This window comes from Osmia lignaria, chromosome 9 (assembly GCF_051020975.1).
Source record: "Osmia lignaria lignaria isolate PbOS001 chromosome 9, iyOsmLign1, whole genome shotgun sequence".
In the NCBI taxonomy this organism is placed as follows: domain Eukaryota; kingdom Metazoa; phylum Arthropoda; class Insecta; order Hymenoptera; family Megachilidae; genus Osmia; species Osmia lignaria.
The window spans coordinates 14,889,961-14,914,094 of NC_135040.1; the positions used below are offsets into that span (position 1 = coordinate 14,889,961).

General features: G+C 37.6%; 3 protein-coding genes across 11 annotated transcripts in view; 1 reads left to right on the top strand and 2 right to left on the bottom strand.

Moving 5' to 3' along the window:
* Positions 1-46: 46 nt before the first annotated feature.
* Nbr (exonuclease mut-7 homolog) lies at positions 47-4,795 on the top strand. Of its 2 annotated transcripts, none has more exons than XM_034329095.2 (13): positions 47-412; positions 498-638; positions 791-975; positions 1,047-1,285; positions 1,351-1,532; positions 1,602-1,793; positions 1,856-2,059; positions 2,139-2,288; positions 2,392-2,670; positions 2,770-2,918; positions 2,990-3,598; positions 3,672-3,862; positions 3,934-4,795. In XM_034329095.2, exons 1-13 carry the CDS (start codon positions 295-297, stop codon positions 4,289-4,291), a joined length of 2,997 nt encoding a protein of 998 aa, XP_034184986.2. In that variant the 5' UTR covers positions 47-294; the 3' UTR covers positions 4,292-4,795. The 2 variants fall into 2 exon arrangements, with proteins under 2 accessions (XP_034184986.2, XP_034184996.2); XM_034329105.2 differs by having other exon boundaries at positions 293-412; positions 498-514.
* A 67-nt stretch (positions 4,796-4,862) lies between these two features.
* On the bottom strand, positions 4,863-8,597 carry Spg7 (SPG7 matrix AAA peptidase subunit, paraplegin). The gene is made up of 11 exons (XM_034329141.2): positions 8,442-8,597; positions 8,040-8,359; positions 7,695-7,967; positions 7,403-7,625; positions 7,011-7,319; positions 6,762-6,930; positions 6,334-6,686; positions 5,759-6,255; positions 5,553-5,678; positions 5,159-5,377; positions 4,863-5,077 (listed from the first exon to the last, which is right to left on the bottom strand). The coding sequence occupies exons 2-10, from the start codon at positions 8,205-8,207 to the stop codon at positions 5,228-5,230; spliced, it is 2,268 nt and encodes a 755-aa protein (XP_034185032.2). The 5' UTR covers positions 8,208-8,359; positions 8,442-8,597; the 3' UTR covers positions 4,863-5,077; positions 5,159-5,227.
* Positions 8,598-10,136: 1,539 nt separating this feature from the next.
* The window catches only part of LOC117611928 (uncharacterized), a 39,003-nt gene continuing 25,005 nt past the window's right edge, over positions 10,137-24,134 (bottom strand). For 4 of the 8 annotated variants that reach the window (XR_004583272.2, XM_076690002.1, XM_076690003.1 and 1 more), the window contains exons 7-8: positions 12,902-18,059; positions 10,137-10,502 (exon numbers count right to left, since the gene is read on the bottom strand). The gene's annotated coding sequence lies outside the window, so the exon portion shown is untranslated. The remainder of the gene's footprint in view (positions 10,503-12,901; positions 18,060-24,134) is intronic. The other 4 variants (XR_004583276.2, XR_004583280.2, XR_004583275.2 and 1 more) reach the window with 4 other exon arrangements.

The following is a 24,134-nucleotide window of genomic DNA, read 5'->3' on the forward strand; positions in this document are numbered from 1 at the left end:
TAAAAAAAATCCAATAGATAGGGAATTTTAATGTTATCATTTTGCACGTATATGTATCAGTATCGATAGTGCCGAATGGTCTTTTCCCTTTCAATGAATCATTTTACCGAATGTTCTTTGTAATATAAAGTGTTTGTGACCACAAGAAAAATAGGTTGATGTTTGAACAAAAACTTCAGTTATACCGATTCAATTGTTTTCAAAGTATAACTGTCTATACATATTGCGTAAAAGATCTTTTTCTACGCATACCACCAGTTATATGTGTATTGTTGGTATATAACACCTTAAACAATGACAAATACAATTCAAAAAATTGATGATTCGTTCACAGACGATTTAAAATTCTTTTCAATGATAGATGATACCACAAAAGAGTGGCTTACTTCATTAAATCATATATGGCAATTATGTAAGCAGATTATGTATTGTTACAATTACAATATCACGATTATAATTATATATATGTATTACTCATGTTTCATATCTTTTTACAGGGAAAAAATGTGATAGTGTAAGCAAAACATTAATAGAATATTTTGAAAGTGCACCAAATCCATATTTAAGCACAATACGAATATTAGTAAATACTTCAGACTTTAAATATATGAAAACAAATTCATCGTTAGCATTTGCAGGTTTATGTTTTATGATACTTATATAATATAAATTAAATGATATAAATAAGTTTCAATGTTTACTATATAAGTATAATTAAAGTTTTGTTAAATATAACATTGTTAACAGTATCATGATATTAATGATATTAATACATTTTTATGCATTCCAGTCATTGAAGAATATATAAAATGGTTAGAACCAAAAAAAGACCAGTACAAACATTTCTTAGTGTTAGATTTAAAATTAGCAGCATTTCAATTAGTCAATTCACAGAACAACATGGAATTCATTAAGATGGTTGCAGTTACATATGAATTTGTAGAACATAAAGAGGAATTTCTTAGTATAATAAAGGTATTATTGTACAATAAAGCTTTTAGTGTTTAACTTTTACATTGTTTTTTGACGCAAGTATATTCTTTCAGAAATTGGTTCATGAAAAAAAATATAAAAAAGCAGCACAGTATGTAGTTATGTTACAGTTGCAAGACTATTTTGGAGATCCAGAATCTTTATTACTACCGCTTATGCTACAAAATAAATTAACAATAGTGGAAGAAGTTTTGGACAATTGTCCAGAAATGCAAAAGGCCCTGGTCACCTATCTGGATAACTTAATTGGACCTGATAATGCTATGCACATTACATTAGATGAGATAATTATGTAAGTTTAAATAATTTAAGGAAAAGAAAAATATTAAGTGCGATATAATGTTAAACTTATTACAGGAAAGATAACATACCAGATGTGAAGATGTCAACAACACAAGTCAAACCAATGACTAAACTAATAGCGCGTTTTGTTAAGTTGTATAATCTTCCACCTGAATTTTGTCCCAATTTAAATAAAAAACGATGCGAAGGTGCTTTACAGTTCCTGATACATAAACGTTACGTGGATTGTAGTTTAAGTACGTTTACTTTTTATACAATTTACAATAATCAAGTATTATAAATAAGAGATCTTTTATTAAATAAAGGTACTGCAAGCTGGAGGGAAATGGTACAGGAGACAATTGGAGGAGATGAAAAGTTACAGCTTCACATGATAAGATTATTAATTAATGCAAAAGATGCAAAAGAAGGTTTGTATTGGGCAAAAAAATTTGATATACCTAAAGAGCAATGGCCATGGGCAATTACATATGAAGATGAACACATTGAATCGGAAGGTAATAATCTATTTTTACATTTCAATATCACTTGTACAAAACTATACTATTTGATTATAAAGGAATAAATGAAGGAGCTTCCAGTAGCCGAGTTAACATAAACAGTGATGAACTCACTGAGGATATTATAAATTGTCATGAATTGAAATTGGCAAGAAATTCTATTAAAATAATAGATAATTCACGAAGTTTCGAAGAATTTCTTGACACTGGGTTTAACGGTGTCTATATTGTTGGTATTGATTCAGAATGGAAGCCTTGTTTTGGTAATACCTCAAGTTAATTACAATTTATTTCTACAATGATATAATAAAGAATAATCAAGCCATTTTTATTTATTGACAGGTACGAAGCAGACTGAATTAGCTTTAATACAAATAGCTACTGATAATAATGTATACATCTTAGATGTAACTACAATGGGAAATGATTCAGAAGATTTGTGGTCAGAACTTGCTTTAATTTTATTTGAAAACAAAAATATTTTAAAATTAGGTAAACTTCAACTAATAAGCTGTTCTTGTATTATAATTAGTAATTGAATTTCATGGAAAATTAGGTAATTGATTATGTATACCTTTTTAAATATATTATACAGGTTTTGGCATAGCGCAAGATATGACAGTTATGCGGGATAGTCTACCTGCTCTATCTAAAGTAAAAACGTATGGGCCAGGATATTTAGACATAGTTCATTTATGGCAGAAATTGGTAAATGACTATAAATTTGTATTCCCACATGAAAGTGATGATCAGTTCACCAAACAAAGTTTAAGTAAACTCGTAGAACTTTGTCTGGGAAATAGATTGAATAAATCTGATCAATTTTCTAATTGGGAACAAAGACCATTACGAGAAGGTCAAATAATATATGCTGGTAAATAGCTATTTTTTATATTTAAATGTAAAAATTACATACGTATGCAGTTTTATTTGTTTTCTAGAAATTAAATTTAATAATAATTTATTATCATAGCGTTAGATGCATATTGCCTGTTGGAAATATATGAAGTCATAACACGTCAATGCGAACGTTTAGACATACCGTTTCCTGATATTTGTACGGAGTTACAACATATTCCACATCGTTCACCGAAACGAAACACGAAAAAACCTGCACAGAATGTAAGTTCTTCTAACCTAAATAGGTAAATCATTTAAGTACTACTTGCATATCTGTATGTATCTTATTGCAGCAAAATGCAATTGAAAATGAAGTACCAAATAATAATCAACAACAAAGATTTAAAAATCCATCGCAAAGATTTAGGAACTTTCAAAAGCCTATGTTCCTAAACAGACAGGATTATCCCAACAGACAGGATCATCCCAACAGACAGGATCATCCCAACAGACAGGTTCATCCAAATAGACAGGATTACCCACACAGACAAAATTACCCGAATAAACAAAATCATCCAAATAGACAAAATCATCCAAATAAACAGTATTTCCCAAACAGACAGTATGGGAATCACCCAAACAAACAAGATTACCCTAAGAAGCCAATGCATTTACATCATCAAAAATATTCAATCCTTGATCTAAACGACGAACCATGTTACATGACAAAAGACTATAATACAGAAACACCACAAAATCAGCCAATGATTAATAAGAAACTTATACCAGCACATAAATGGCGTGTAGTTTGTGATTCCATGTTAGGCGGATTAACGAGTAAGTTAAGAATGTGTGGGTGTGATTGTGTTCACGTTGCTTTTGATCAAAACGGTGAACGATCATTAAAATTAGCAGTGGACGAAAACAGAGTACTTCTAACTCGTAACAAGAATGATCTAAAAGTAAGTATATTTTTACAGACTTGACTGAATTTGTATATAATCAGTGATTAATTAGTTTAATTGTATTTTACAGTTTTCAAAATATCTACCACCTGAAAGATATTATATGGTAATAGCTGATAGTTGCGAGGAACAGTTACGAGAAGTGTTGAAGTATTTTGGAATTTATGTTACACAAAAAGACATTTTTAGTCGGTGCCAAATTTGTAACAATGACGAATTTGCAAAAATTCCCAAAACATTAATGGACAAACTTGTGCAAAGGTTCGTTATAAATGATTTCTTCTTACAGTCGTTAAGTGTACAAATGGTAACGAACCCTTATAATTTTTTAGCTTTGTCAAATTAACGCGTGAAAATAATTATCGCATACCTTCAAGTTCACTAGATTCAGTGCATGAAAATTCATTAGAGTTACCAATAACAAACGATAGTAATTCACGAGATAATTATTATGTAAACAACGCAATGGAATTGGAGGATCGCACATGGAAATTAAGTGTAGATTCTGTAAATATTAATACATGTGCAACAAAATATCAAGCAAGGATACAAATTGATAAAGTACCGATAAATGTATTAAGAAATTTACCAGTTTTTTACATATGTGAACAGTGTGGACAAGTATACTGGAGTGGAAGTCATTTGGAACGCACACTCAATCATACTATCAAAGATATTATTTCCAAATGAATGTTGGTTACTATTAAAAATAACACAGTGTCAAAGCAGTGTTTATATGCTGCAAGCACAAATCAAAATTATCTTTATTTATTTAATGTTATCAGTAAGGACTGTTCCTACAATATGGTACGTTAAATCAGTACTTAGAATTTTAAGGATTTTTCTAATACCTTTAAAGACTTACATGATCCTAGAAAGTTATATCTCTTTCATTCTTACTATTGTTATCATTTACTATTAATGTTGTTTTTAAAAAAGTTGAATTTATTAATAAGCCAAACTTCGTATTAATTCCGTTATAGTACTAAAAATATTATTTGTTACATATTAGTCAGAAACATCTAGGTACATACTTTGTTGTTTTCTAATGAGATGGTGTAAGTAAGAAAACAATAATTTGATAAAAACATAAGTTGTTTATTTCACGTGCTTTCTACTAATTTACCAAATTATATGTTCACATTTGATGATTATTTGTTTACAGTATTAAATAACAAAGAATTTTTTAAATTATGATAAAGACTTTTTATTTTACATTGAAATTCGTTATATTTACACGATACATAAAATATATACATATATGTAATATATTTATCATCTAATATAAATATGAGGATAGTTTCAGTTCGCTGTAGGAAATCTAAAATAACGAAAAGTATCTTTTTATGTTAAACGGAAGTAGACGACTTTGCAATGTTAGCGTATGAATTTCATTTCTTCTAAAAAGTATTCTGTAAAAACTACATTTTTACCCAAATAAAGTTGTAATTCTTTCACTAAATTTTGTTCCTGCACCTGTAACAAGAACACCCATATTACAGAAAATTGTAGTTAATCATTGTACTTTTAAAGAAAAAAATATTGCAAAAGATTTACATGAAAATCGTATTGGCCATGGTTAAGTGGTAGTGTAGAAATATTTATCAAAAGATGCTAGAGGTGTATCTATTTCAAATCTTCCTGTACTTTACTTTCCAAATTAAGATTAAGTTCTTCTACTTCCATGACATCTTTCTTTCCAAATGGTGGTGGACCAATTAATTTTTCTATATCTTTGTATGTTAACGTTTCGTTTTTCAATAGTGCTTCGGCCAACTACGAGTACATATAAAAAAAATTGTAGCAAAATTATATACGTAATATATAATAAAATACTGTATGTCTAAGAAAATTGATGTAGAATATTCTTTTGGATAATATCAACTCGGGACTAGGCTACAATATTTTCTGAGAGACAAAAGTATTCCAGGAATTAATTACTATTACTTACTATTATTAACTTATCTTTGTTATCTAATAATAATTTTTCAGTTGTTTTATACGCTTCAGTAACTATTCGTCGTACTTCTGAATCCATTAAACTTGCCATCTTTTTACTATATGGTTTTTTCGTTTTCTAATTAGTAAATCAATCATATTATGAAATCAATAATGCAGTATTATTTTGAAAATTTTATATATATATATATCTCTCACCGTGGTTGTATATTCTTTATTGAAAGAAATTAAACCTACAGCAGGGCTCATCCCAAATTGCTGAACTTGACGATATGCCATTTCCGTTACCTTTTTCAAATCATTTTGTGCTCTGGTTGAAATTTTATTAAATATTATATTTTCTGCAACTCTACCGCCTAACAACACACACATATTTTGAAAGAGATTTTCTACACTCCGAAGCTTTAGATTTGAATCGGAATATTGAGTAAAGCCCAAACGTTTATTCGTTCTTGGTATTACTGTAACTTTAATTAAAGGATCTATATGTTCTAATAACCATGCCGCTAAAGCATGACCAGCTTCGTGATAAACAACAACTTCTTTCTCGGAAGGTGTTAACGTGCTAGATTTTTTTACTGTACCACCTAATATTTTATCAATTGCATACATTAGATCGATGTTTTCAACTTTAGTTTTTGAATTGCTAGCTGCGTGTAATGCAGCCTCGTTGCAAACATTTGCTATCTCCGCACCTTCAAACATATAATTTGAAATAAAATTACAGAGAAAAGAAGTTCTAAGCGTACATTAATAATAGTAGCATACAATACCACTAAAGCCAGGAGTAAGATGAGCTAAGTATTTCGAATATTGTGATGGGCTGCCTTCTAATACCAAAGACTTAAGGTGATATTCAAAAATTTGCTCTCTTTCTTCTAAAGTAGGAAGATCGATTAAAATGTGTCTATCAAATCTACCGGGTCTTAGTAAAGCTTTATCCAAAACATCTGCCCTATTTGTCGAGGCTAAGATAATAATATCTTCCGATGTAGTCATTCCATCCATTTCCACTAAAAGTTGATTTAAAGTACGTTCAGATTCACTATTACTGAACTGAGAAATCCCTTCCGATCGTTTTTTGCCGATCGCATCAATTTCGTCTATGTAAATAATACTAGGAGCCCTATAACAATAAATAAACTAATTATAAATCAGAGAACAGTTGCATCATTTTTTTTTTCATATAAAATAATTAAACCTTTTCTTAGCCTCTGCAAACAAATCCCTTACGCGTACTGCACCTAATCCACCTACAATTTCGATAAATTCAGATCCATTCATTGATAGAAATGGAACATTTGACTCAGTTGCAACGGCTTTAGCTAATAGCGTTTTACCACATCCTGGTGGTCCTAACAATAAAGCTCCTAAAAATCAGTTAAACTAATTATAGTTCAATCAAAAAAAGAGCTGTAAGTTGAACCCTTTAAAACTATAAAATTTATACCTTTCGGTACTTTAGCACCGAGCTTTCGATACCGTTCAGGATTTTTAAGATAATCAACAAATTCCATAACTTCTATTTTGGCTTCTTTTAAACCAGCTACATCATTAAAATGTACACCTTTACCAGAAAAAGGATCTACTAATGTGAATTTTGCTTTTCTTAGATCACTAAAGATATTATTCAAACCATTTTTGAGGTTTGCACCACGAGCAAAAAAGGTAATTAAACCAATTACTAAGGCTAATCTAAGCAATTCTCCTAGAATATTCTCCAATCCAAAGCTTATGTATCTAATTGGAATTCCATCCTCTAAAAATTCATAATAATATAATGATCAATGTAGTTCAAAATGAATGATGTCATATGGCATTCAATTTCTTGATCTTTCATACCCATTTTAATGCCAATACGTCTTTCTATTAGTCTAATTTTTTCTTCAATGTCTTTAGTATCAGGAATATTATAAAGATCAAGTCGCGAAAATAATAGCTTTCCTTTGTATGTAGCACCACGTTTAAGTACCACTTGTACTTTTCTTGGATAAATTCTAATCTCTTGAACTTGCCCTTTTAAGAGTATCTCATTTATAAAGTCATTCCAATTTATCCTATCACCCTAATACAAAGTAATCACAGTTAGGCAAAACAATTCTTCATCCTAAATTTTTTATTGGTTCAAACTTACCACAGCATCGGTAGGTTGCAAACTTATTAAACGATAAACAGATAATGCCACAAGAAAACCTACAGCAAATTTTACAAGTAATATTTGAAATTCATTAGGTCTTTTGGAATCTTTGCCAGGATCCTCTGAAGATTCACTAGAACCTTTAGAAGATTGTTTGCTGCTGGTAGTTGTGCTAAAGTTTCTTGGATTGCACAATTTTGAAGATTTACAGAAGTCATTTTTCAAAAATAATTGCAATTCATTTAATTCTTTATAAACTTTTGTATATAGCTGCAATAAAAATTGTTACATAAGTACTTCGTTTAAATAAAATATGTAAAACTGTAATCGTAAAACACTTACCCCACATGACAGTGGAAAACATAACCTATTTATCGCACTGTTAAATTTGATATTTGAGGAAGTAGCTTTAATTATTCCATACTTTCGTGCATCATATTTAAATAGAGAACCAACAAGCTTTCGTGAAATAACGAATTGTCGCTTTGGATGTTTTATTAAACTTTGCATATTTGCTCATGTAATTTGAAACCATAAACACCTTAATGTTAAATCACTTAGGAATCCCTTGCTTATTATTAAATAATTGCAACATAATTGCAACCACGCATAATATAATAAACACTATCTAATTATAATCTGCTTTAATTCCTTATAATTACCTGTCAACAGAAACCACAAATACTGAGTTATTAAAAAGGATGTAATATTCGGAAATATTTAAAAAACTGAACAATAACAAACCATAATATTTGTACTTCGTTTAAGATTAACATAATTACATTTGTTAATAAAGCCAATCTACTTGTGTTTAAACATAAAAATATATTAATCTAAAAATAACAAACTCCGAAATTCGAAAGCGGTATACATCAAACGTGACATAGCATCAATAACTATAAATCCAAAACCGGACATGCCTTTGTTCTCGAGGACATGATTTTAGGGGTTTCAAGCCACCCCCAGCTGAAGTTAAGTTTGAGAGTACAGAGTACAGACTCTTTTGAACCTATTTTTTTAGGAATCAGTCAAAGTCAGCACAAGACCGAAAAATTATTGAAATAATTGCTTGATAAACTTGTATTCACAGACTTGTATTTTAAGAAGACCGCCATAAAATTTTAAAAATTCGATCCTATCGCCATCTTTAGGAAAACGGCGCAAACTACTCAACAATTTACCGATAGATTTTCCGGGAACACTAGCGCCGCCTATCGGAAAGCAGTGGAAGCTACGCGACAACTTACCGACCGCCGAGGAACGATCGATAAGTCGACAACTTACCGAAGGGTCGGTCGATAATTCGGCAAATAGTTTCCGCTACTTTCCGACAGGTGGCGCTTCTAGGATCGAATTTTGAAAACACAATTTATGGTGGCCTTTTTAAAATATAAGTTTGTCAAACAGTCTTGTGCTGATTTTGATTAATTTTTAACAAAATAGAATTAAAGAAAGTTGAAAGTGTGTCCTTTTATGAATGCTACAACTTTGCAATTAAATTGTAATTAATATTTTAACTTGTGAATCAATTATTCAGAAATTAATAATACACATCACACAGGTGCAGTAGAAAGTTTCAAAAGATATCAGTGCTTCTTAAAATAAAACTTTTGTCCAAATCAATTAGTAAGTACTTTATGTCGCATAAAGAGGTAGATAAACGATATGTAAGAAAATTCATCATAATTATAGAATGTAAAGGAATAAAAGATAAGAAGAGGAAATTGAAAAGGGAATTGAGAAAGGAAAAGAGAAGGATGGTGAAGGGAAGGTGGTGGAACCTGGTTGAATATTTTTACCCAAGCCTGTTAACTACACTCTGTTATTTTATCTCACGTACGTAGTTTTTCCACTACTACTACGCTGTTACGCAGGAATATAAGTTTTAAGGCGTGTTTTGATAGCGTCAGGGTGTGTCAGCTGGGGCTTCCTACCTAATGGATCACTTCTTCGTTTATTCGTTCATACTTTTTGAAGTATATGACCCCATGATACCGTGAACATTTAGACAATTTTAGTTAACTCGTAATTATATGCAAATTATTAAAGATGCTTTCAGAATTCAATTATAAGGCTAACTAATGTATTGTATCCCTAAATTGAAGGTGCAAAATACTTGGAATGGCTGTGATGAGTTTGGTCCTGATGACAGACCGATGACAATTACAATTTTATCGTTTAAAAGAAGAAAAGACGAAACTAAAAGTGCTTCACCGCAGACACATATTTACGTGAAATAATATTTTTGTTGGCTTTAAGAAGGTGGCGACAGAGGATCCCCACTCCTTTTTCTCATTTTACAGTACAAGAAAGACTCGTGAGGACGTTGTCTCTCGTCAAACTCATGTGCCCTGTCTTTAAAGTTAGTATAATTTAAATAACACACACTTTGTCATTGAACGTAGAACTTTATTATAATAAAAATTATACAAACGACAGAGTTATTTAAGATTATTGTATCTAATGATAAGCGTGACTGTATATATACGATTAATCACAGTTGATCGGAATTTTGGAAATCTATCCTACGTAGCATTCCCGTAGCAGTCACGTAGAGGGAGAGCCGCAAGAGCGAACGTTGTTATTACAGATGCCACTCGTTCAGGATCCTGGGGTATATTTCAAGCACAAAGAAGCCTCCTTCCAATCCGGAAGAGTGAACGTCTAATTTTCGGGATTACGCGTACGTGGTTTTCTGATAAATGTGACAAGGTGACTGGACATGCCTTTGTTTTCAAGGAGTCTTGAATTTAGGCCTTGAAAACGCGCGTCAACTGATCCATCCTAGTATTGTGAAACTTCGCACTGCAACAGACAAACGCACATTGATGATAATAGCAATTTCAGCAACAAAGACATATTCGGTCCTTACTAGGACCGCCATATTCAACACGGACAGGTCAGAGAAGAGCAAGAGAAGGGTAAACCAACCCTTCCCTTAACAGTAGATAAGACGGCTTCACCACCAAAACCGGTGGGGCAGTCAGGGCCGCTGGCGTCCGGAGTGGGGGCTCCGGGCGCCCTTGTACGCAGCCCAAGTAGAGACCGACACCGGAGTGACCACGGTGTCGGTCAGAGGATAGGCAGCAGGGGGAGGTTTCAGTTGGGACCTCCCCCGAGATGGGCACCTGTGTGCCAGGCGTGGAGGGCTTCGAAATAATACATATAAGATCTCGAAGCCCTCCTTTAGCGCCAGTGTCGGTCGCCGTGGGGTTTTAGTCAGTAGAAATCTGACACTCCCCTGCCGCCCTCCCCCAGGGGACGGTGGGGGGTCTCATGCAAGATTTCCCCACGTTAAAAAAAAAAAAAAAAAAAAATTATATCCCTTACATCTCTGCATTCCTTGCATCACTGCTTTCTTTATATCCCTGCATCCCTTACATCACTGCTTTTCTTACAGGCCTGTATCCCTTACATCTCTGCATCCCTTACATACCCGCATTACTTACATCCCAGCATCCCTTCCATTACTTCCATTCCTGCAACCCTTACATCTCTGCATCCCTTACATACCCGCATTACTTACACCCCTGCATCCCTTCCATTACTTACACCCCTGCATCCCTTCCATTACTTCCATCCCTGCAACCCTTACATCTCTGCAACCCATACATCCCAGCACTTCAACTATTTTCAGGCCCGAACAGCGCCCTCTAGCGGCAAAAATGTGAACTAAATTCTCGACGTCGAATCAGCGCCATCTGGTTTTGGAAAAAGGAACTAAACCTTGCATAAATTTTGGCCCTCTAGCGGCAAAAATGTGAACTAAATTCTCGATGTCGAATTAGCGCCATCTGGTTTCGGAAAAAGGAACTAAACCTTGCATAAATTTTGGCCCTCTAGCGGCAAAAATGTGAACTAAAATCTCGATGTCGAATCAGCGCCATCTGGTTTCGGAAAAAGGAACTAAACCTTGCATGAATTTTGGCCCTCTAGCGGCAAAAATGTGAACTAAATTCTCGATGTCGAATCAGCGCCATCTGGTTTTGGAAAAAGGAACTAAACCTTGCATAAATTTTGGCCCTCTAGCGGCAAAAATGTGAGCTAAATTCTCGACGTCGAATCAGCGCCATCTGGTTTCGGAAAAGGAACTAAACCTTGCACAAATTTTGGCCCTCTAGCGGCAAAAATGTCAACTAAATTTCACAGGCCAGAACAGCGCCCTCTGACGGTGAAAATGGAAACTAAATTAATTTCAATTTTTCAGAGATATAAGGGAAGCAATGGTGTAAGGAATGCAGAGATATAAGGGAAGGAAGGGTGTAAGGGATGCAGAGATATAGGGGAAGCAAGGGTGTGAAGGATGCAAAGATATAAGGGAAGCAAGGGTATAAGAGAAGCAAGGGTGTAAGGGATGCAGAGATATAAGGGAAGCAAAGGTCTAAGGGATGCAGAGATATAAAGGAAGCAAGGGTGTATGGGATGCAGAGATGTAAGGGGTGCAAGGGTGTAAGGGGTGCAGCGATATATGGGAAGGAAAGGTCTAAGGGATGCAGAGATATAAGGGAAGCAAGGGTGTAAGGGATGCAGAGATATAAGGGATGCACGGATGTAAGAAGGAAGGATGTAATAAGAAATAAAGGGGATGGTCAACCGAAGCCCACAAGATGGATAGAATGAAAAATTTCATCCGCCTTATGAGCTTATTTAATAAGCTAAAAAAGTAAATAAATAAAATTAAATGATCTCTTTTGGACTTGGGCATCAGCCCAATAAACTATCAAGTTTAAAAAAGAGATTCGACCTGATGGCGATAGATGGGATAGAGGAAGGAAAGAGTGAACGAAGGGAGTGTAAGGAGTGACAAAGGGGTGACAAAAAGGGAAACGGAAGAAAAACACGACAGAGATAGAAGAGCGAAATAAGAAGGGACGAAAAGGAGGGGAGAGAGAATTTGTACTGAAATAACATTGGATGACTGTGGTATTGTCAACCCTCGTAGTCGCCCACCTCCGCGTCTCTTCCTTCTCTTGCACCCTCCAATAATGCTGCATTCACATTAGTATAGTAACTTGTTGTAGCCTTGTAGCAGTCATTAGGCTCTTAATTAGTGCGGTTAGCTGAGTTTTTGGAAGGATCTAAGGGAAGTTAAAGGATAACCTTCTGTCTTTATAGATAAGGAATGTGGAGAGTGATGGAACATTCCTTCCTCAGTACTTGTCTAACAAACAAAAGTCTAAGTTGCAATGTGAATGTAACCTTACCCTTCAGGACCGAGTCTTTCTTCCTGTCCTATCCTATCCTATCCTAGCTATGGCTCCGCTTTAGGCACTAGAATGTAGCTGCTCCCGGCTAGAATAGACGAAGCTGCCACGAGGGATGAAACAACACCCCGTTCCCATCGGTTCACCCCTCTTGCTCTGGTATATTCGTCCATTGCTACCGACCACCTTTTTCCCCGCTCGGTCCCTTTCGCGTTCCCTAAATGCGGCCAATAAAAACAACACGGTGCCGTCGCCACGCCAGCAAGATCGAGGATACGGTGAATTATAAAAATAACAATGCGAAACGATCGAACAATTGGCTGATTCGATAGTCGTCCACGTTTCACGGCTTCATGAAAAATCCCTCTATTCATCCCTCGCGACAACTGTTCGTCACCTCTCCCTTCGTCGCTGTTTACCTTTATATTGTTCACGAACCAGCGAAAATGGCAAGAAAGAGTATCACTGAATAAACAAAGAAAGATTTCTTCGATCTGTCGCGATTCCTCTTCTTTCTTCGTTCGCGTCCGATGTTTTCCCTCGTTCCGTCGGGCATTCCTCAGATTTCCTCCCGGTTTTCGCGGCCTCCTGCTCGTCCCTGTCCTCCTGGATTCTTTTCCTCGGCATCCCATCGCACTGCACACGGGTACACGAACGCCTACTCGCCTCGGCGAAGTCAAAGAGAGATAAAATCTATAAATATGTGGGAGGCGCACGCGACCCATTCCAGTGTTTGTTCAACCAGGAATAACCTCCGTTTCTTCATCGTACGCCGAACCCCGAGAAGAGGCTGGTTTTGTGGCTTGACGCAAGCCTAATCCAGGCTGATGCTTCGTTAACCACCTCCGGCTAACCCGACGCTTTCATCCACCAATTATTCATTTTTCTGATTGACTTTTCTACAAATTATAGAACATCCATCGATTACTGTTCTTAGACCTATTCTTGTTCCCATCTCTAATTGTCTGCTTCACCGTATTGGAATTCAAACAATTTGTCGGCGCAAGTTTGAGGCCGCTTCTGGAGGGCCACGTTCCGCCCCGAGCAAAAGTTAGTTAGCTAGACGCGAAGCGGCAGCAGACGGGAATTAGTTAGTGGTAAACACACCTCATCAATCTTCCTCGAACGTCGTCGTTCTCTTCATCATCGGGCCGCGGTCCGATCTAAAATACCCGCGACACGTGTCTCCATTAAAGTGGCGCTTGCTAAGAACCTCGGCATACGTCATTTTCTTTCTAAATCACTGCTCTACCGAGAAACGTGAATAACTTTTTGCTCTGAATTTATTCCACGTCTTCTAACATATATAACATTTCCGGGTTCGCTATTTGCAAGTTCGTAGAATTATGAAAATTTATTTAGTACCTGAATGGTAATGGTATGCCAGAAAAATGCAACCGAAACACCAAATACCTATGTATCAATGATCGATGATGATGATAATTGGAATGTTCAGGTCTGTTCTTTTGCTGTTCTCACGTGTCGTTCGCAAAATCAAAGAACGACCACTCGCTCCTCCCAGTGTCACAATTAACAAGAAATCTTTCGCGTTGGTCGCAAAGGAGGTTGAAGTGGTGTTAAAAGAGCAGTCAGGAGGGTCGACGGGAGAAAGGTCCGCCATTCTCGACACCTGGCAACAGCCAATGGTAGGATAAAGCAGACAGGAGAGAGCTTTTGGTCCTCGAACGCCACACCCTTCATTGTGACCATATATCGACCGAGTCTCTCTCTCTCTCTCACTGCTTGCGGCTGCCACCAGTTCCCTGCTACTAATTGTAAGTACTAGCTGTACTTGTACGCGCATGTGTGCGAAGACTATTCGTTCCCACAGAATTCAGCCACGTGCGAGACGATTTCTCGATAAAAAGGTGGTAAATTTATAATTTGAAAATTTCGAAAATTCACTCGTACTAATTAATTTCGAATTAGTTTTATACAAAAACGATGATTCGGATGGTGCATTAAATGAGAGTAAATATGAAATTCGTGTATAGCCATGAGATAGTGGCAGCCTGAGCGGTCAGGTTGAGAGCAATAACCATCCACTTTAGCTTCAGCATGGCTTCTATATGGCACGAGAATGCGCAGCTACCCTAGGCATACCCTCGAATAATATTTTGATACTCCCGCCTCTAGGACTTTTCTCCTTCGTCCGATCTGCCACATATCAGCGGCAGGAAATTATTTTTCACACTCTCGTATCCTTTGCTTCTACTCTTCCCCCGAGATCCCCGAAGGGAACAGAGGAAACCTCGTTCGCCGCCACATCCGAAGGGGGATTCATCAAATCGTTCGTTGTTATGCTTCATATATTGAATTAAACAACAGATATTAAGTTATCAATGCGGATATCAAGAAATATTCAAATGCCTGAAAAGCAACTGGAGCTTTGATTTTGGATAAACTTGAAATACGAAATCTTCTGGATACCAATATACGTAAGTTCTAATATTTTATGTGCTTTGCGTAGGTAGAAACGCTCTGCAAACGTTACCAGAACCAACAGAGTCCAGGTACCTGGTACCCTTCAAAGTGTCATCCAAAAGGATCTACGTTGACAAACCTCTAATAGTTCAGTAATGGCTAACTGTGTGATTTTTAGGTTGTCAACCATGCTGAATACTACTGGTAGACACACAAAGAACCTTGGTTAACCCTTTGACTCGAAATGATAATTAAATTCTTCTACTTATTTCCACATACCTGAAGAAACTTCCACTGCAATTAAACGCACACACAAATTAGAAGACATGCAACAGAACAAGTGATGATGCTAAACATGGAGGATCATCCTCGAGTCAGGATACTTTTATACACACGGAAAGCACGTAACACAGTGTCCAGGTATAGGTGAAAACAAACAGGGAGGTGGTAGAGCAGCCAGTCCAGCCTAAATGTTATTTCATGCGACAGAGATTACTTCTTCAGGTAATACGCTCCCTCTACCGACCTAGGCGATGGACCTGCACGGCAGGAGTTGGTCAAATATGTATGCAGATAAACACGGCCAAGGTTGACAGAAATAATATCCGCGGGTGAAGGCTACTGCACCTGTCGGTCCGAGTAGAAAAAAAAAGAATTTCTTAGTCCGAATCGATGAAACTCGTAGTTGAACATCGAACACCGATGAAATTGGAAAAAAGAGAAATTAAAAGAGAATTTCGATAATCTGTAATAAGATTGTCAGTGATCCTTTGACGAAGGATAATCGTAAGGAAGGTGTCGCGATTCGGTTCACAGGATCCATTCAACTGAATTATCCTAGCTGATTCAACATCATCGAAACCCGATGACCTGTTTGCCCAACATCGCCGTGTCTGGGTCGAATCACAAAAGGGAATCGAATTCGTGTCGAATCGAGCTAATCCGCCCGAGGAATTTCTTCCTCTTCGACAAGTGCCAGCAGGCCTATGTCGATGCCCATGGAAAATCTTTTCTACGTGATTTTCTAACGATGGATTCAAAACGGCAGCGAATCACTCTGGATACGACCACGAGCTTCGAACATAATGGTAGGGATTTCGATCTCTTTCAATAAGATTCTACGCGAAGATTTCAGACCACCGGAATAGTCGATAATTCGAGACCATTTTGTAGGATTTTGTTGTCGCGTCTCCGAAGGGATACTCCACCCATGGTGGTCTAATTTCGCGAATTTTTTTCTCTTTCATTACCCGAAGACATCGATGCAACCAACTAGAAATAAATTCCTACGACCAACCTACGGGGCGAGAAATAATAATCAATTTCGACACGATTAATTAGAGGACAGTCTTATCAGGGATTAGAAAAGATCGCGGCAAAGGATGAAGCTAATCTTTGAAACATCCCTCAGTTGTAAAATATCTCGTCCATTACCGCAACTTTGCGGCCTGCTAACCGCTCATATACATATCAAGCCACGTCAGCCGAAACATACCGAAGTCGTAAAGCTCCCGGTGCACGCGGATGGACGGAAAAGAATCCCGGTGCCTAATTCGAGATGTTTATCCAAGCGGTGTTTCGGCCCTCTTAATTCATACCCGAGCTGTTGTTGCAGCTTAGCCAGCGCCAAATTTATTAAAATCGTTAGAACGTCTCCCTTCGTCGACGAGAAACGAAGGAGATGCCGCGTTATTATTACGTCGCCGATACCGCGATGCCCACGAATACCACCCCCCCCTCTTGTCTTCCCTCATTTCGCCTTCGAATACCTCGAATTTTCTATTTAAGTCTTTCGATCTAAGATAGAAAAAAAAATATTTCGCCTAAATTAAGCATTTTATAGAACGGTAATTAATCAGCTTGGAATTAAAATTGTTGAACAATTTCATTCGGTGGACTAGTTTCTTTTGCGGAGGTACGAAAGCGACATGGCAACATGTTGGAGGTTTTCGAGGTAACTATGCGAGGCCAGGATTGTCGAGCAACGAAGAAAACGATTTAATGGTCGACGACGACTGGTGTTCGGACGTTGACGTGACGTCCGAATGCAAGCTGCATCTTGTCAGTGCGAAAGGGAAGCCTCGAGCACTCAACTAGACGAGCGAATGAACTGCTCTTCTTGTTGTCCACGATATAACGCACACGGGTCGCGTGAATTTCGACGTTCTGTGAATGAAATATCTTACTGATGAATCGTGATCGATCACGCGAGCGTTCGATTATTCATGAAAATTAATTTCTCAAGTTTCATTGAATCCAAATAAAAAAGAAGAGAGATAATTTTCTTGGTCCTCGAATGATACAAGTTCGAAGAAAAGAATGGAAAATAGATAAACGTAATGCATTTACCGGAAAGAGGAAAATACGTAAACGAGCAGGGTAGAGGATGATGGAGGTAGCAGCGTAAATAGAGAACCCTGTGAAATTGTCCGCTGTTCGAGGAATCGAGAGTGCATCCGATGTGCAAATCGGTTTAACCGTCGGCCCGGTATTCCACCCCCGTAAAATAACAACAGACATCGTTTCCATGCGTCGCATTTTCAGCTCGACGCCATTATCTCTGTCGGGTTGCGGCGGCTCTGCATGAATTCGTCCAACGATTATTCCTATATGCGTTTTCGTCGATCCTTTGCCATCCAACGACACGGAATTCGTTTTATAGAATCGTTCGTTTCTAGATCCATGCCCGTACGATTATTCTGGAACGATGGTCCTTCCTTCACGAGGTTGCGATCTGAAACATAAATTTCAATTTGGTTAAATTAGAATAAAAAGCTAAATTAAAATGATTTGTAATTTTATCGCAAAAATGGCAAAACGGTGTTATTTAACTTTCAATTTCCTAAATATACAACGAATTTGTTCGCCACGTAAGAATACCTTGAAATAACAATGTAGAAGTAAAAGAAAAGGGAAAAATTATTCGAGAAATAATCGTCAGGTGGATGAATTAATACATACAAAAAGTTGCTACGGGTAGAATTTTCTTTGTACGTTTCATTACACTCGTTCCTCTTATACAAACATGTTCTATATGACGGTGAAATTTTTGATAATAAAAACCTCAAGCTTCCGACATAAAGTGATACTCGAGCTTTTTCGTTTGAATACTCTCGTTTCAAAATAACAACGTGACTTCAATTATCAGAATTAAGTTCTGATAACAGTTGAATGTTTTTAAAAAATATTCCATTCTTTCTGAATAAAAAGAAATTAAGTAGGATAATTAATTAAGAATTTTATATATTTTTGTATTAAATCTCGTGCAATTCCACAAAATTCCAGTGTTCCTACGCGAGTCTATGGATGGACCATCTCGCGTGTGCTATTCTAGAAAAGTAGACAAAGTCGGGGCACGAATAACCCATGATAGTAACGCGAAGAAGATAATAGCCATAGAGAGGAGTAAACGGCGAAAGCACCGGGTTCCTCGTGGGCGGGTAACGCGGCTAATTCCGACTGTTTGGTTAGCAAGCATTTAAGGTTTGTCTTGGCTGTTGCTTCGTGTCTTTTAGACAGCCGATCTGTGTTCCGACCAAACGAAACGGAAGCTAAACGCTTCTGACGAGGTGACGAGCCGACGACACCGACGTTCGACGTTCTGCGCCTTTTTTGGACAATTATTCTACAGTCCTAACTTCACAATTGCTTCTTGCATACTAAAAATTTTCTTATTTCAGACCGACAATGAGAGTAAGAAAACTTTAGCTTTCTTTGCAGAAAGACGCGTGGTACCTGGCTGTTAAGTAGGCACATAGGTACTCGGACACATATGTAACCGCGTGTACACGAGACAACCGCAACCCTCCGCAGGGCACAAAAGATTTAGAGAAGTTGCGGCTGAACAAACACCGCCGGCATAAGCGCACGTTCCTCCCTTCGGCTTTTCCTGGCTGCTCTACGAACATCCGTGAATGCTTGCCTGCGGTTCTGTTGGCGTACCCGTCCCTGATAAGGCTTTTCTTAACAAGCCTGCAACCCTCGTCTACTCGCGCGTTAATTCATCCGTCGCTCGATTATTTCCCCGGCAATTATTCGATCGTTGCATATCGAATCGCTAGATTTCTTCTTAATATCTATCAAATGCCTGGATTGCCAATTATAAGCTCCTTTTCATTTCATTTAATAGTCAGCTAATGGACAATTGTTTACTAACTGTTCGTTTCCGAAGAGGAAAGATGGAAACGTCGAGACGACACGAAGAAACGACCCGGCCCGGGACAGTCTGGCAGTAGATTTATTTCCTTAAGACAGACAATGATGAAGGAAATGCGGCTGATACGTTTTCAAGAAAAATAAACGTCTCGTGGTTATATCCGAAGGGAAGCGGAACGAAAGGGGACAAAGTTGAACTCGGTAGAGTTTGTTTTCATCCGTAGCGAATCAGTCGCATTATAATGTTACTAAGCTCTAATCAAAACAGTCAGAGATTCCTTCAAAGGATGGCCTATCAAATACAATATTACAGTACAGTATTGCCTCGAAATAAGCAAGTGGTCTCTGCTTCGAAATAAGCAACTCGTTATTCCCTCTTCTTTGTTTGAAGTCGCCCGCAATGTGAGGTACGAGAAATGAGTGAGAGGTCCATGAAAGCGCGAAGTTAATGTTTAGGGTAATAAAGGGTTGGAATATATATAATAATTTAGGGTTGGAATATATATATGTAATGCTTATATCAAAATATATCAAACTTAGTGCGATACGGTTTTTTCTACTAGATATATTTATAAAGACGTCAAATCTCGTGCACGATGTAACGAGAAAACGATGAACCGAACTTCTGTTACTTTCGCATAAATCGTTCGATGATACAGTCGACTAAATCTGCACGCAATAGGGTGGTGCGGAGAGGCGCATCAAAGTAGACACATCCACAAGCACACGGAGTATGGGGTAGAAGGTGTACGTGCAAGCGAAACTGCGCAACCCTATCTGGCGGAACCAACCGCGGAATATCACTGCACATCCAGATAATCCCGCTGGCCTATTGATATGCTGATGGTGAGACGTGTCGCGTGAAATTGCCACCCGGTACGCATTGTTCGGCTGAATTCCGCTTTGGCCCTTTTCAACTTCGCACCCTCGTACCGCAGGCAGGATTCAATCCTATCGGCACGAGACAGGTTTCTCGTTTTACCGGGAAAAACCGTCGATTCTGCGATCTACAGTTCGCTAGTATCTACTACTTTTCGAAATTTAAATTGTGGTTAGCTCAGCGAACCGAAGGAATTAAATTATTAAGGGCTAGACACTTGTTAGAGGCGAATAATAGTAATATTAATTCCTCTAAATTCTTGATTCGCAGAACCGGGTTTATCGAAGGCTGGAAATAAAAAGGAGGCCTCCTATCGCAGGAAGGTGGTAATGCTAACCAGATTATCTTTTTCTCTTAGCAGATTTGAGAAACAGCAGACTTGCTGCACCGGTGTGTTTGTTATTTTTATGCGCGGATCGCATCGGGCCGCGGCCGCGTCATATTCTTGCATGAAAACGCGTGGAAACGGGTGCAGCGTAAACCCGGACGAATTACAAGCTCGTGGAAGATACGATGCAGAATTGCTGCTTCCTCTAAAGACAAACACACCGTTCGCTGCAGAACATCCAAACCTACTGCAGAAACCCTCGACAACCTCGGAGGACTTATCCTCTCGCTTGAATAATCCGAACCGCACCCTATTCTACTTTCCGATAATTCGCTTATCTATTTTACAATTTGAAAATAATTAGCTAGCAATCAATTAATCGCTGTTTTCGTCGAATTAATTAACACACTTTCGTTCTGTCAAATCGTACACGAAGATCATTGTACAAGTAAAAAAAAAAAAAAGAGACGTCCAATAATTTTCACAGGGTTTTTCTTAGGCGTTTTTGCGCTAGTCGCTGGCTACTCGGACCGCGTATTGGTTTACACGAGTTCCTAAGTTCGGTGGTCCCGAGAATTAAATTTCATCGTTATGTAAACACCGAGTCAGAAGCAGACAAGAAGCATACGGAATCCGAAGAGACTTCCTCCGGTTAATCCGATCGTACGATATGCCGTTCGACGTGGACTAGTTTCTAGATAAAAATAGTAGAAGACACGATTTTCTTTCGCTCCGTTTCTATTAGTCCGCGATTCTCAGGGAAATTCGACGTTCGAGTCAATCAATGTCATTTGTGATACAGAAATTTCCGCGACACTAAAATAATTTTCTCCTTTCCTTTTTCCGTACCGTATTGTTCTTTCGAAAGACTTTTGAAATTTGTTTTAAAAATACAGCCACATTTCGTCTGCTTCAACAATGCTCGTACTCGCGATAACGACGTTCATTTCCTTCACGACATTGTTACGACCTGCAATGTCGTCACCTTCCAGACACATTAAATTACGCGACGAAACACCTGAACTTTCGTTTGCATTGTCTCGTCAAACTTTATTCAATCGTTATTCTTATCAATCTGTTATGAGAGAACACGTACGCCATTAAGCAGGGTGGAGTAACAACGGCACGGGGTTGTATACACCCACCACGGGGTGGTAAAATATTTATCTGATTAGGAGAATTAAGATTAGAATTGAATCAAACTGAAATTATAATTCCCATCGTTGAAAGGCAGCCTTTAAACACCGGATGATTATTTATCAAAGACGAACACGATGTAACATTATTTTTTCCTACAATTCGCGAACAGCGATGTGTCATAAAGAAAATGAACTTTCTTCTGGCAGTGACGTAACCTGGACCCCTCGAAATTCCCAGGGTTTATTGTTTCTGCCGGGCAAAAAAGAGCACGGCCATATCCACGGCATCCGATCGCATAGGATAGGTCATGGTGGTGGTTTATTTGGAAAGACCTCGAAATTTCTTAAACACCTCGAGAGAGGTGTTCGTCGACGCGGGTCGATGTGAAACAAGATACCGATTATTAGCATTTTTATCGACGCTCCGATTTCATATATTCTTTTGATCGTTAAATTTAATGGCGAATTTCTTTCTTATTTTTCGAAAGATTTGCCCTATAGTTTTCTAGAATTTTTCAGTCTATCAAAAGTATGCGGTACGTCGTAATGGAGCAGGAAAAAACACTAGACACGACGATCTTATCGGCTAGATTAACCGCTGGAGAAACGTTGGTTACGGTGAGCGACGAATTTAGATAGAACGCAAGCAAAAGACAATTAAACTTTGGTCGAAAGTTCGAAAGCGTTTCGCTTAGCCCGAGGCGACGGCGGCTAGGAAAGGACCGAATCGAAACACCTACAGTGAACGTCGTTTCATTTAAATGAAAATTAGACTTCGCTTTCGTGTCATCGATTTTACCCTTCGCATTTTGCGGAACGACCATCCCTCGCGAACGATGGATTATAAAAAAATGACTATAAAGAGCGTTCTTTCCACTCTAGTTGTCTCGATAATAAAAGGAGATGTTCTTCGTGGTTCCAGCAATCGAAAATTAAAAACGGTGTAAATATTTGTAAAAAAGACAATGCAACAATTAATGCTATTGAAATTAGTATCTTTTATAATTGTCGCACATGTTCGCCTCATTCGTCATTCTCGTTTCACGGAACCGAACAGTGTGTTCGCAAAATAATTGGAACCCAGCCAGACATAATCGTTATCAAGAATCTGATAAATCATCATACGGAATGTTTTCTCAAGATAACCTTCCTTTTCAACAGGCTTCCGTAATTTACGAACCATCGTCTTCAGAAACCCTCCAAGTTCTCGAAAGAGTTTCGATAATGAAAAATAAAAGGAGATTTTTTTCTGAAAAATTTCTCAAAATGAAAAAAGAAATGATAATTATTAAATGATAAACGTTGATAGAATTAATATCCTGTTTGTAGTATAATTTAAAAGGAAAAAAGCGGTAAAATATTGTTGGAGTTATTGATTGGTTCAGAGATCTATCGTCGATGGCGCGGGTGAGGTTTCGCGGAACCGGGACCGAAAAAGTAGAACATCCCGACGATCAAAGATATTTTGAGAAGCTGGATAGAAGTTGGAGGGATTCGTAAGGAGCAGAGAAACGCAAAAGATGGAAGCCGAGGTGTCCCGTCGAGTGTTTTTGCAAGGCCGGAGTCGAACCCTTGGAAAAACAGACGCCAAATTGAATCCCTCCGCTATAAGAACGTGATGTCTCTCCCTTATCTATATAACTCTACCACTCGAGTCTTTTCCTCAAGGTTTCTCGAATTTCTTCGTTCACGGATTACACGTCTATCTGTATTTCTCGAACAAGTATCCAATTTTAGAGAGGAGTTTTAATCAAATGCAAGTGTAATCACAACTCCTTCAGTCGTTTGGAAATTTTTGGTGAACGTTTGCTTGCGCAAATGTCAATGAACTTCGCGAAGCTTATCATTACATGACATTGAATGGAAATTTAGAGGAAATGTATTTTTGACAACTTCAATAGCGTTTAAATTAATGTTTACACAAATGGATATAAAGAAAATGGGTGTACAAAAGCTGCAGTAATGTGTTATGATAAGAAAGTACAGATACTGGCACCAAAATAGGATGTACTACCCCGAAGTGAACCGGAGAAAGATAAGACGAAAGAATTCCTAGAACACCTACCTGCCCGGATAGTAGTCGCCATAAGGTCCCAAGCCTGCGACCACTAACTGGGCAATACCGTCTTGAACGATGGTTACCACTAATTCGAAACTTTGCCTAACATCTCACTATCCCGGACGAAAAAAAAAAAAATAACGAACACTTTTGAATCCCAGATGAAACGCAAATCAATCAGGATAGAAACACCACGTGGTTAATTGTATCACTTCGACGTATCTCTGACATGCTCGAAATCCATTGCA